At 41.6% G+C, this 11,605-nt stretch overlaps 1 protein-coding gene across 3 annotated transcripts in view; it reads left to right on the top strand.

Moving 5' to 3' along the window:
• Positions 1–217: 217 nt before the first annotated feature.
• Positions 218–11,605, top strand: part of LOC130120032 (cytosolic phospholipase A2 gamma-like) — a 30,152-nt gene continuing 18,764 nt past the window's right edge. For 2 of the 3 annotated variants that reach the window (XM_056288645.1, XM_056288644.1), the window contains exons 1-3: positions 5,943–6,106; positions 10,390–10,500; positions 11,449–11,591. In XM_056288645.1, coding sequence (XP_056144620.1) covers positions 5,960–6,106; positions 10,390–10,500; positions 11,449–11,591 — 401 coding nt within the window. In that variant the 5' untranslated portion in view covers positions 5,943–5,959. Of the gene's footprint in view, positions 226–5,942; positions 6,107–10,389; positions 10,501–11,448; positions 11,592–11,605 lie in introns of those variants that run through there. The other variant, XM_056288646.1, reaches the window with a different exon arrangement.

Below are 11,605 nucleotides of genomic sequence, written 5' to 3'. Positions count from 1 at the left end.
TACATGAAACCTTTTGGACCTCTGACCGGTTATACTTGTTTGTGGAAGCAGACGTTAAATTAAACTAACTTCCCCTGATTTTCTGCTTCATGGCCCATTGGTTTACATATCTCAACTTCCTTTCTCAGATTATGAGGACTTTCCCTGCTGATGAGAATTCAGACCTGGACAAGAGACGCGGTGCCATATTCTGTACTGGAGCTCAGAACATCTTGAACCTCTCTGGTAAGAAGATTTTTTTTATCTACTTTTTTATCTATTTGCCACACACACACACACACACACACACACACACACACACACACACACACACACACACACACACACACACACACACACACACACATGCGCATAAATATACACAAAGGAAGAAAAAAAAGTGCTTCACTGAATCAGGAGTTATTATTTCTTCATGTCCTACAAACGTTCCTACTGTGGGAATTGCAGTGTTGTGTAATAGTGATAAGCCTTTGATAAACAGGGGTGTGAGATAAGCAGACATTGAGATGGATGTTCCACTCTGGGGAACATCCTTCAACTTAAACAGCATGGAGACAATTCGACAAGATGTTGGGCCAAATGTGAATAAGGGGGAAATGGCCAAAACCCAGTACACCTGTTTAATCGTTGCCTTTTTGTCAATTTGAGCAGGTACTGGTATTCCATATATCTTTATCAGATACAATTTTTGATCAAAATCCCAAGGCTGTGGGTAATAATCAAGATTGTTGACTCCTTGTAATATGAAGGATTTTTCTGCAAGCATTATATAAGGACATTATGTGGAATATAATTTTTTTTGTTCTTTTTATTGCTAAAATCTTCTTTTTGGGGTTAATTAAATATTAGCATGATGCCTCAGGTCAAAATCCTCATAGACAAAGGCCCAGTAACCAGAGAGCAGCATCTGGCACATGGAGGCCACCATGAGAGTAAGAGGCTTGTTTGGACTTGGAAATGAAGTGTCTAGAACTCAGTTTGCCAGTCCAACTAGACATTTTTTTAAATTTTTTTTAGATTGCTGCTAGAAGTTTTGAATTTTCGTGTACTTTGCACAACCCTGTAAAAAAGAAAGAAAGAAAAAAACGGAAGTGTTTTGCTAAGGAATGACTCGACGTTGTCACATTCATGCCTTCTGTGCCTCCTTCTCTCTGGCTAATGCTTGTCCTTCACCTCTCATGATCTGTTCCCCATCAGGATTAATCACGGCAACATATTTAAACCGGTTCTTTACTTACCTCTGGGCCAGCAATGCACTGTGAGAGAGGGCAAGGTTGCAACAAAGGGTGAGAGAGAACCGGACGAGGATGTGATTTGGAAGGGATGTTAGGAACAAATGGGGATAAGGTGTGAGAAACACATAGAGGTGTAAAGGATTTTTTTTAATAAATACCGGATTGTTCAATAGAATATGGTTGATTTTTTTTTAACTCATGCAAACTAGGTCCTGTTCTAAATACTCCGGTACGGTAGGCGGCGGTATGCATCTTAAAACTAGTATCGCAATCCGCAAGAAGAAGATGAAGAAGCGAATGAGAAGAAGAGGAAGGACAGGTGATTTCAAGAAGAAGAAGGAAGCAGGTGTTTTCAAGCTAGATATACATTAGGTACTGCACATCTAATAGTGGCGATGTGTCCTCAAATCGCTTGGTCAGCTTTTGTGGGGAATCGGACCCAGAGACAAGCGTTTATAGTCATCGTTTAGTAATACCTGTTCCTCACGCTGATAGTTTAATTTGCTTATGCCGTTCATATGGAGCCTTCAACATTAAATTGACGCTGATAAATAACCAGTGAAAATATCCGCAAATAGCGGGTGGGTGGGATAACACAACCATAACAGATAGCACAAACTTGGGTTCCCCCTGTTCACGGCTCAGTGGGGGAAGTCTGCTCACCTAGTGAACCATAGGGAAAGACTGGCAGGGTTAAATAGGAAGGTGCGTAGGTAAACTGTGACTTTGCTCAGCTATGTAGCAGCTCAGTGGAATTATGGATTATCAATGACTTGGCCCAATTTAGTTCTAGCTGACCAGTGGTATTTGCGTTGTCGGGGGTCCTGGCAGCCTTCCCTAATCCCTGAGGAATGTTGTGGTTTTCCTTACACCCCGCAACGTGAATTCCTGCGCTTCAGGTTCACCATGGGAGCAAAGTTTTGCGGCCTTTTCCAACTGCAAAGGGTAATCTTATAGTTTCCACATCTGAAACTTTTCAGAACTTCTGTAAATTATTAGATTAGTTCCCAATTCTGTTTCCACTGTACTTCAAGAACCGCGAAGGTTTGGAAACGCATCGTTAAAAAGCGATGGCTAAAGCACCCTAAAAAGCAGCAGCAAGCAATCGAAGAGGGTGTGGCGGTAATCCTGTCCTTTCTAGTGTTTCACTTTTAATGTGGACATGAGATATAAGATGACAATCTTGCCAGAGACGGGGAGAATTTCCGAAGTAGATGAAAAACTTTAGAAAGAGGAGAGCTGAATTGAGAAACGGATTTGTAGAAGCAACTAAGAACAACGCCATGCGTATGAGACACCCAATGAATCACGAATGACGTCAGAGTGCAGCGCTGTCTGAGCGGTGCTGAATTCCTAAAACTCATTCAGTTTCACTTCACGATCAAGGCCAAAAGTAGTCTGATAACTCGACCCAGAGCCATGACGTCAGTCATGAAAACACTATTGGAGCATGTATCCCCAGTTTGACGATGCGGCACGCATGGGTAAGTTTAAATAATGGAAAGAACGCCGTTAATCTTGGATACTAAACATGTTACAATCTAACGGGCACTTTGGTGGTGGAGCAAGTGAGGAATTTATATTGTCGTGGTACACTGTGGTTCTGCAACAATTCTTGTAGCACTAAAGAAAGGAAACAAAGTCATTCCAGTTGTGGAAGTGTCCTTCATTGATTCATTTTAATCAAGTATATCTGTTGATCATTATGTTCCTTACTTACACAATTGTGCATAGTCATTTTGACCAATGACATTCACATTGATTATTAGGGGCGGCATGGCTCAGGAGGTAGAGCGGGTCATCTAGTAATCAGAAGGTCGCTGGTTCGATCCCTCGCTCCTCTAGAGAGCGTGTCGAAGTGTCCTTCAGCAAGACACTGAACCCTTAACTGCTCCTGATGAGCAGGTTGGCACCTCGCATGGCATGCCTCCACCATCAGTGTATGAATGTGTGTGTGTGACTGGGTGGATGTGAGACATACACTGTAAAGCACTTTGAGTGGTCAGCAGACTAGAAAAGCGCTTTATAAATCTAGTCCATTTATCATTTATTATCTCATTATAGTATATGTACTCCCAGATCAGTAATGTCTAACTGGTATATCAGTATGTGTTTAAGTTCCATTTACCATCCTCGATACTGACTTAGGTTTGGTTAGAATAGTAGGTTCTGTGTTAAGATGAAGTGACCCTATAAGCATATGGATCCTATAAGTTTATTGCTGATGACCTGGCCAGTGTCCGGAACCAGTATATACTAGACTGATGATATACACATGTACCGGTCCTTGAAAACTGTTGAGACTATGTGAATCTGGAAAACTCTTATGTAATGATATAATTATTATTATTATTATTATTATTATTATTATTATTATTGTTGTAGGAGCCATTTGGTCTCATCTTGTAAGCACTTAATTGGTCCACTAGGTGTCACTGTAATTGCTATGGGCTCACAGCAATATAGGTGGGAACGCTCATGCAGGTGACTGACAGGTGTTGCTTTACGGAGGGAGGATAGTTTTTTGACCACTTCGCTGCTGCAGGCCACGCTAGGCTGGCAAGCGATACAAATTTGAGTTTGGAATATTGGGACTGTTTATGGATGTGTGACACTTTATGGATTATGGACTGAAACATTGTGGTGAGCAATAAAAATCATAACGTTTTAACTTAAACAAGTCTGAACTTTATTTTATAGGCACACGTAATGCAAAGTGGCTACAAGCGCGTCAATTAGGTGCCTGTCTAGCAACCCCTCAGGGGCTTTAAGTGTAGGCTTAGTCTCTACAATTATTATTATTATTATTATTACCATCCTCCCTGTTGCAAACTAGTAAAACCTTCAGTTGAGACTGTCAGTGGTGAGATCTTCCTGCAGCATGTGCATCCATTTTCTCTCCATACATGTATGAATTAAATGTAGTTAACTTAACCACGAATTGAAGCTGACTGAAGACTGTTGAGTGTGTATTGAGTATGTTGAGGCCTTATTGGTGCGAACTCCAGTTTAAATGAAATTTGACTTTGATCACTGAATTTTCCTCCACATAGTACAATAGAGAATACTAATGACCAAAAACATTACATAGTGGAAGTTTAATTATGTCAATGGTCGTTTCATATTCACAAACACCTCAATTTTATGCAGGAAAAGTGTCCTGTGGTGTCATAGGAGAGTTTGTAGATATCAAGTGTGTCTGTTTCTCTGCTTCCCCTCTACATAAGTTAAAAGCTTGTGCTAAGCCAGCTTGATGTGATAGTGATCAGTGACTGATTGATGTGATCAGTGACTGAGTGATGTGATAGTGATCAGTGACTGATTGATGTGATAGTGATCAATGACTGAGTGATGTGATAGTGATCAGTGACTGATTGATGTGATAGTGATCAGTGACTGATTGATGTGATCAGTGACTGAGTGATGTGATAGTGATCAGTGACTGAGTGATGTGACAGTGATCAGTGACTAATTGATGTGATAGTGATCAGTGACTGAATAATTTGATTGAATCTGTGTATTTTTCGTTATCTGTGCATGTGAATATGTAGATAATGAGACTAAACTACACAAAGCAGAAGCCCATCTTCCCTCAATGACACTAAGGATGACAACATGCAAAAAGAAACAAAAAAGAGACTATGTGCTTGTCTGTGTAAAAGCAAAGGATGGGTTTATGTTGTGTTTGGGAATGCATGTGAATGCATCTGAAAGAGAGAAAGAGAAAAACGAGATGTCTGTGAATGTTCTCATTCATCCAGGTCATGGTTATCCAAAGGAGTTGAATCAAGTGCAACTGGACTTGGTATATAAGTCCAGTTGAACTTGATTCAACTCCTTTGGAGAAAAACGAGATGTGTTTGCAAATTTTGTCAGGGTGGAGGATGATTGGCCGATCAACAATCTTGAATATATTCATTGAAGCATAGCTTCAACGTTTACATTACTCAGTTTATTTCTCCCTTGAGGCGTGATTCACTTTTGCCAGATAACACCAGTACTGTGTGTACTGACTTTCTTGCTTAAAATTCAAGATTCAATATTCTTTATTTGTTACGTTTCATTATACAAGTACAAGGGAGTAGGATTCTTGTGTTTCAGCTCCTCAACACTGCAGCAACAATAGTAATTAAGTAACAACGAAGCAGAACAAAAAAGCAGTAATAATAATAAATAGTGTGTGGTGTATGTAAGGAGCTCTGTGTGTATGTGTGTGCCCAGCCTTAATAAATGTGCATATGTGTATGTAGTTATTTGCATATTTGTGTGTGTTTGTGTATGTTGAGCTATGTTTTTGTGTGTGTGTGTGTGTGTAAACTGATTAGCCGCTGAAGACCATAGGTCAGTAAGAGTTTGAAACCAGAAAATTCTGGTTGAAAAGATAAATTCTACATGTGGTTTGACATCAAGTCATTTCATTCAGTGATGTAGGCTTTTCACCTAACAAATTACTAATGCTTGTGTGTGAGAGAATCTGTTAGCACATGCATGTTTAAATGGTTGTGTATGATTTTTTTTTTGCATCTGTGCATGCCTGCCAACAACTGTATACATATTTGAGGCCATATCTGCACACACATGTCTGCATTTGCACAAATGATTGCGTAAGCCTGCAATTCTGTGAACAAGTCTAAGCACACCTCCGAAGGGAGGTAGAAAGAGACCTTTCACTAAAAAGCAAAGCAGTTGTAATCAGACGAGCAAACGTAATCATCACGCAACAGATGGCTTACCCTAACTACCATGGGGGATTGAAACCCCAAAATTTTCTTAGAAATTCCAACTGGTCAGTCTGCCTTTTTGTTTTGATTATAGCACATTTGGGACCACCAGTGAACGGCATGGAGGGCATACCAGCTATCACGCCTGAGGTGAGACACATGTACTACTTCACTGAGCATGTTTTTTGTTAAAGTGATTCGATCAAAAAGTGGGCCTGTATGCTTGCGTATGCATGCTTGCTCACAAACATGCAAATAACCCGACTATAAATTGATGAAGGCATTAGTTGTAATAGTGGAGCCTGCAGTAATTGTTTACATGGTGTGCGCACACATCAACCACTAAATGAAACACAGAACATTATGATGCCATGACGTTATCGTAGTAAACCCACTTATCCATGAGTTACTCTCATACTTGGACAAGACCTCACAATTCTCCTGCTTTAGTCCCCTTTCTTATATTGACAATTTTTGCCCAGGGAAAGCTGATCCTAGTTTTAGACTTTGGCCAAGAGGAGTAAGAAAGGTGTCTGACCTTTTCAAGGATGGCATAGTCATCTCCTTCGAAGATCTTTAGAAACATAGATGGCCTTCCCAAAACACTTTTTACAATACATTGGAATAAGATGCTTCATCCTTTCAAGGCAGAATCACTGCCAGGACTTTATTTATTTATTCATTATTTTGATATACTCCATTGAACCCCCATAGTCCATAGGGTTAGTGTTTGTGTCAGGAAGGGCATCTGACGTAACATTTTGCCAAAATTTTGCAGGCCTTTGTTCCAACCAAGCAGTTACACACCCGAGTCTACAAATCAAGGTCCTTAGCAAAGAATATCAGTTGACTAATAAAATCAGGTGTGTAACTACTTGGTTGGAATAAGATTATTGGCTGACTAATAGAATCAATATGAAAACCTGTTTTCTGTCTTAATCACATGTCCACTTCATGAGGTTCAGATTCTCAGACCACTGTTCTATTGCCAACCATCAACACTCCTACACACTCATATTTTCTATGGGGAAAAAAAAACAGAAAATGTTTTATGGTTTTTGTTCACATAGATATGAATGTGTTTTACATCGATGGGTTGGAGTTTGTGTGTTTATGAAATCAACTAAGACTTTGAAGCTCACATTAAAGCCAGACATGTCTTAAAGGTCCTATATTTTAGAAAACAAGGTTTGCCTAGTGTTGGAATAGGTTTGAAATTATGTTTTTATGTGCTGGGATCACAAAGTCGGTGTTACTTCTCATTTCATTGGTCTTGAATCAAGAATAACAATGATTAAGTAAACCAATCTGAACTGGTCCCAAGTATAACATCACGTTTGGGCCCTGTGAAATGAGCTAATCATTCATTACTTACAACTGTATTTCATTTTCCCCATGTTACCTCCAGCTTGGTCGGGCGTCCCTACAGACACAATTGGCCGTGTCTGCGGGTGGAAAGCCAGATGTGGGTATGTGTCCTGGTGGCTGCACTAGCGCCTCCTCTGGTTGGTCAGGGTTCCTGTTCATTGGGAGGGGGAACTGGGTGGAATAGAGTGATCCTCCCACACACTACAGCCCCCTGGTGAAACTCTTCACTGTCAGGTGAAAAGAAGCAGCTGGTGACTCCACATGTATCGGAGGAGGCATGTTGTAGTCTGCAGCCCTCCCTGGATCGGCAGAGGGGGTGGAGCAGCAACCGGGACAGCCCGAAAGAGTGGGGTAATTGATACAACTGAGGAGAAAAAGGGGGGAAACAAACCACACAACAACAAAAAAAAGATTGTGGAGTGATTTGAAATATGACAAGCAAAGCTGGCCATGTCAGTTGTGCGCAGTCAGTCAGAAAGCCATCCTTTGCATGGTCTAGCAAAGAAAGACAGGAGCCATGAGGTTAAGCAGTGTTGAGTTTATATAAGAAAGCCCTGGAAATGTCGTCATTCATATCTATGTGTGTTAGGATAAAATTGTTAAATACATAAAAAATACCAGGTACAGGAGCTGTTTCCATATGGCACTGTGCATCGTCATCATCATTACGTTTATGTAGGTCAAATAAACATAGAATTAAATTGTATTACCAGACAAGGAAAGGCAGCCTGAAGCAGACTCAATGACTGCAAACCATTTGGCAAGAGAACTAGGAAACCTCCTAACATGTGAATGCATGACGGGCAATTAGCTCATTAAGTTGGTTTTTTTTTTTGCCGGAAGTATAAATTATTTTTAATGGTCTATATATGTGAACAGACTAGGGCTGGATGGATTGATGGGGATATGATATGATAGTGTGATATGACTAAATATGACTCAAACAATCATTTAAGTCTTCAAAAACCACAATATATTTCATTTCGGGAAATGGGAAGCTCACAGTACAGTGACATCTATCTTCATTCATTCTGTTTCCTCGGGATATGTTTTGAATAGGGGTTAAAGCCAATTTGATTTGATCCAATTTGATGCATTTTGCAGAAGGAAAGATCTAGGCCCTCATGAGCTTCGTGGGAACACACAAGTACACTGAATGATATTTGGTCATTGAGTTTGATAGTTTCCAAAGTAGAGCTTCAACCCAAATGACACCTCTCATGCCATCTGCATCACAAACATGAAGCATAGTCCAACACGTATCATACATGAGACATGCTGATTTTAGCAAGCACATTTTTCCCCAAAGAAAATTTGGGTCTTTAGGGCTATCAATGCCGGAACATAAAGGTGTTCTGAGCAATTGCGTTGCATCATGTTAAGCGTGTGTCTTCTTGACAGTAAGTCCCACTAGTGTGGGGACTTAAAATTGAAATGATTTGGAGCATCCTTCTCGATGCACGTCAGCCAGCCCTTTGAAAGTGTTATGTTTTATTGCATTGATGTAGTCATTAATTACCCCGTGCATGTCACTTCAAAGATTTTTTTTTCTTTAATTTGGTGATATGTAATGAAATAAAGACTCCCATTTACTTCTTGTTATATCCCCCAAACCCCTATCCTTTCATAGATTTTCTTGGCCCCAGAAATTCATCATAGTCTTGAGTCCAAAGGCAATTAAATCCAGAGAATTACTAAATTACTTCATCTGTTATTTAGCTAAAAATTCCACTTGGGGAAAAAAGGAAGGTGAATAGTGAGCAGATCTGTTGGATTAGGGCATCCTGAGCAGCGACAGGGATGGGCGCAAGTCCGTGAATACTGGGATGGCATCCGGTGCTTTACCTGTGCTCCCATCCATAGGGTTAGCGGTTGTGTCAGGAAGGGCATCCGGGTGGCGTAGCAGTCTATTCCGTTACCTACCAACATGGGGGGTCGCCAGTTCGAATCCCCACGTCACCTCCGGCTTGGTTAGGCGTCCTTACAGACACAATTGGCCGTGTCTGCGGGTGGGAAGCTGGATGTGGGTATGTGTCCTGGTCGCTGTACTAGCGCCTCCTCTGGTCGGTGGGGTTGCCTTTTCAGGGGTGAGGGGGAACTGGAGGGAATAGCGTGATCCTCCCACGCGCTACTTCCCCCTGGAGAAACTCCTCACTGTCAGGTGAAAAGAAGCGGCTGATGACTCCACATGTATCGGAGGAGGCATGTGGTAGTCTGCAGCCCTCCCCGGATCAGCAGAGGGGGAGGAGCAGCGACCAGGATGGCTCGGAAGAGTGGGGTAATTGGCCAGGTACAATTGGAAGAAAAAAGGGGGAACCCCCCCCCCCCAAAAAAAAACTAAGGGCATCCAACGTAAAATTTTGCCAAATCATTATGCGGATTGACAAGACCATACCGTTGGAGGCTCCATACCGGATCAGTCAAGGCCCGGGTTAAATATATTACATACAACTCTGACATAGAAACAGTCTTGCAAACCGAACTAGAACCATGCTGACCATCTCCAACAAAAACAAACTTGCCAGGATCACACATGCTGCCTCCAAGATCATCCACTCCCGTACACCCCACCTTTCATATATGGACGACAGCGCCATCACACGCCTTGCACTCACAGTAGTGAATGACACCGATCACCCCCTCAATTCACATTTCACACTACTGACGTCAGGCCGCAGATGCAGGACTCTGAAATGGAGATGAGCTCGCTTTGGCAGAAATGTTGTCCCTTCTGCCATAGCAGCACTAACATGCATCGCTGACCTAGCATAGAGCCAGACTCATCCGTGGGTGAGATACATGTGCTGGATATTATGTTATGTGTTTGTTTATGTATCTAAGTACATCTGTACATTGTGGTGTGGTTATCTGTGTTTTTCTGTGCATGTACTGGCTGTGAAAACACATTTCCTGCAGGACAATGAGGACTACATCTATCTATCTAGCTATCTATCTTCCATGGCCTTTTTTCCTTGGACGTAATTATATTGATGCCAAATGCAATACATTAAAATCTAGGCTAATATCATTCAATTTCCACAAAATATTCTTTTGATGCTTTCCAGCAACACATTCGTTGTTCCCAGTCTTTATCTGCTGGTGAACGGGAGTATGTTGAGAAGAGGAAGCAAGTAGTTGTGGAGTCACTCAACAGGCTGGGCATCAACTGTACAGAGGTAAGGTATGATCATTCATCCATCCATTATCTGAACCGCATATCCTGCTCTCATGGTCACAGGGATGCTGGAGCCTATCCCAGCAGTCATTGGGCGGCAGGTGGGGAGACGCCCTGGACAGGCTGCCAGGACACACACACACACACACACACACACCTAGGGACAATTTTAGTACGGCCAATTCACCTGACTTACATGTCTTTGGACTGTGGGAGGAAACCGGAGCCCCCGGAGGAAACTCACACAGACATGGGGAGAACATGTAAACTCCACACAGAGGACGACCCAGGATGGCCCACCAAGGTTGGACTACCCTGGGGCTCAAACCCAGAACCTTCTTGCTGTGAGGTGACCGCGCTAACAACTGCGCCATCGTGCCGCCTAGTTATGATCATATCAGAAGAAAAAAATACTCAACTTCCTTCCACTTTCACTTTTTTGTTCTTTGTCTTTGTCCCTTTGGACACACAAACACACTCAGGATAATGAATGGATGATGAAGAAAGTTATCTATATTCAGGTGAGAAGTAAGATGATATGCACAGCAGCAGAGAGTTGAAAACATAATCATATTGAAAATAAATGTGATAGGCCTGAAAATGAATATATTTATTGATACTAGTATAAATTGATTAAAAATAATATGAATATCAAATCATGAATATAGATTACAAGACTATGTGAAATAAAAGCTTTATGTGATTTTTTTTTTTTAGGATTGGGCTGTTTGGATTTTATTCTAGTTTCACTTATTGAATTTGTTTCTTATCAAAACCTGTTTGAAAAACAAAAAACAAATGAATCTTAATATTCTTCTGCAAAAGAAGAAAAGTTCAGTGACCTTTATTCTCTCTCTCTCTCTCTCTCTCTCTCTCTCTCTCTCTCTCTCTCTCTCTCTCTCTCTCTCTCTCTCTCTCTCTCTCTCTCTCTCTCTCTCTCTCTATCTAGGACTCAGTTCCCCACATAGCCCTGCTGGCATCAGGGGGAGGACAGAGAGCAGCGGTGGCTCTTATGGGATCCCTCCATCAGATGGAGCAAGATGGTCTGCTGGACCCCCTGCTCTACCTGGGAGGAGTGTCTGGCTCCACATGGTAAGCATGCAGAC

This window comes from Lampris incognitus, chromosome 10 (genome assembly GCF_029633865.1).
Source record: "Lampris incognitus isolate fLamInc1 chromosome 10, fLamInc1.hap2, whole genome shotgun sequence".
Lineage (NCBI taxonomy): Eukaryota > Metazoa > Chordata > Actinopteri > Lampriformes > Lampridae > Lampris > Lampris incognitus.
Note: the sequence above shows the minus strand (reverse complement) of the source record. Positions and strands in the feature narration are given on the sequence as shown.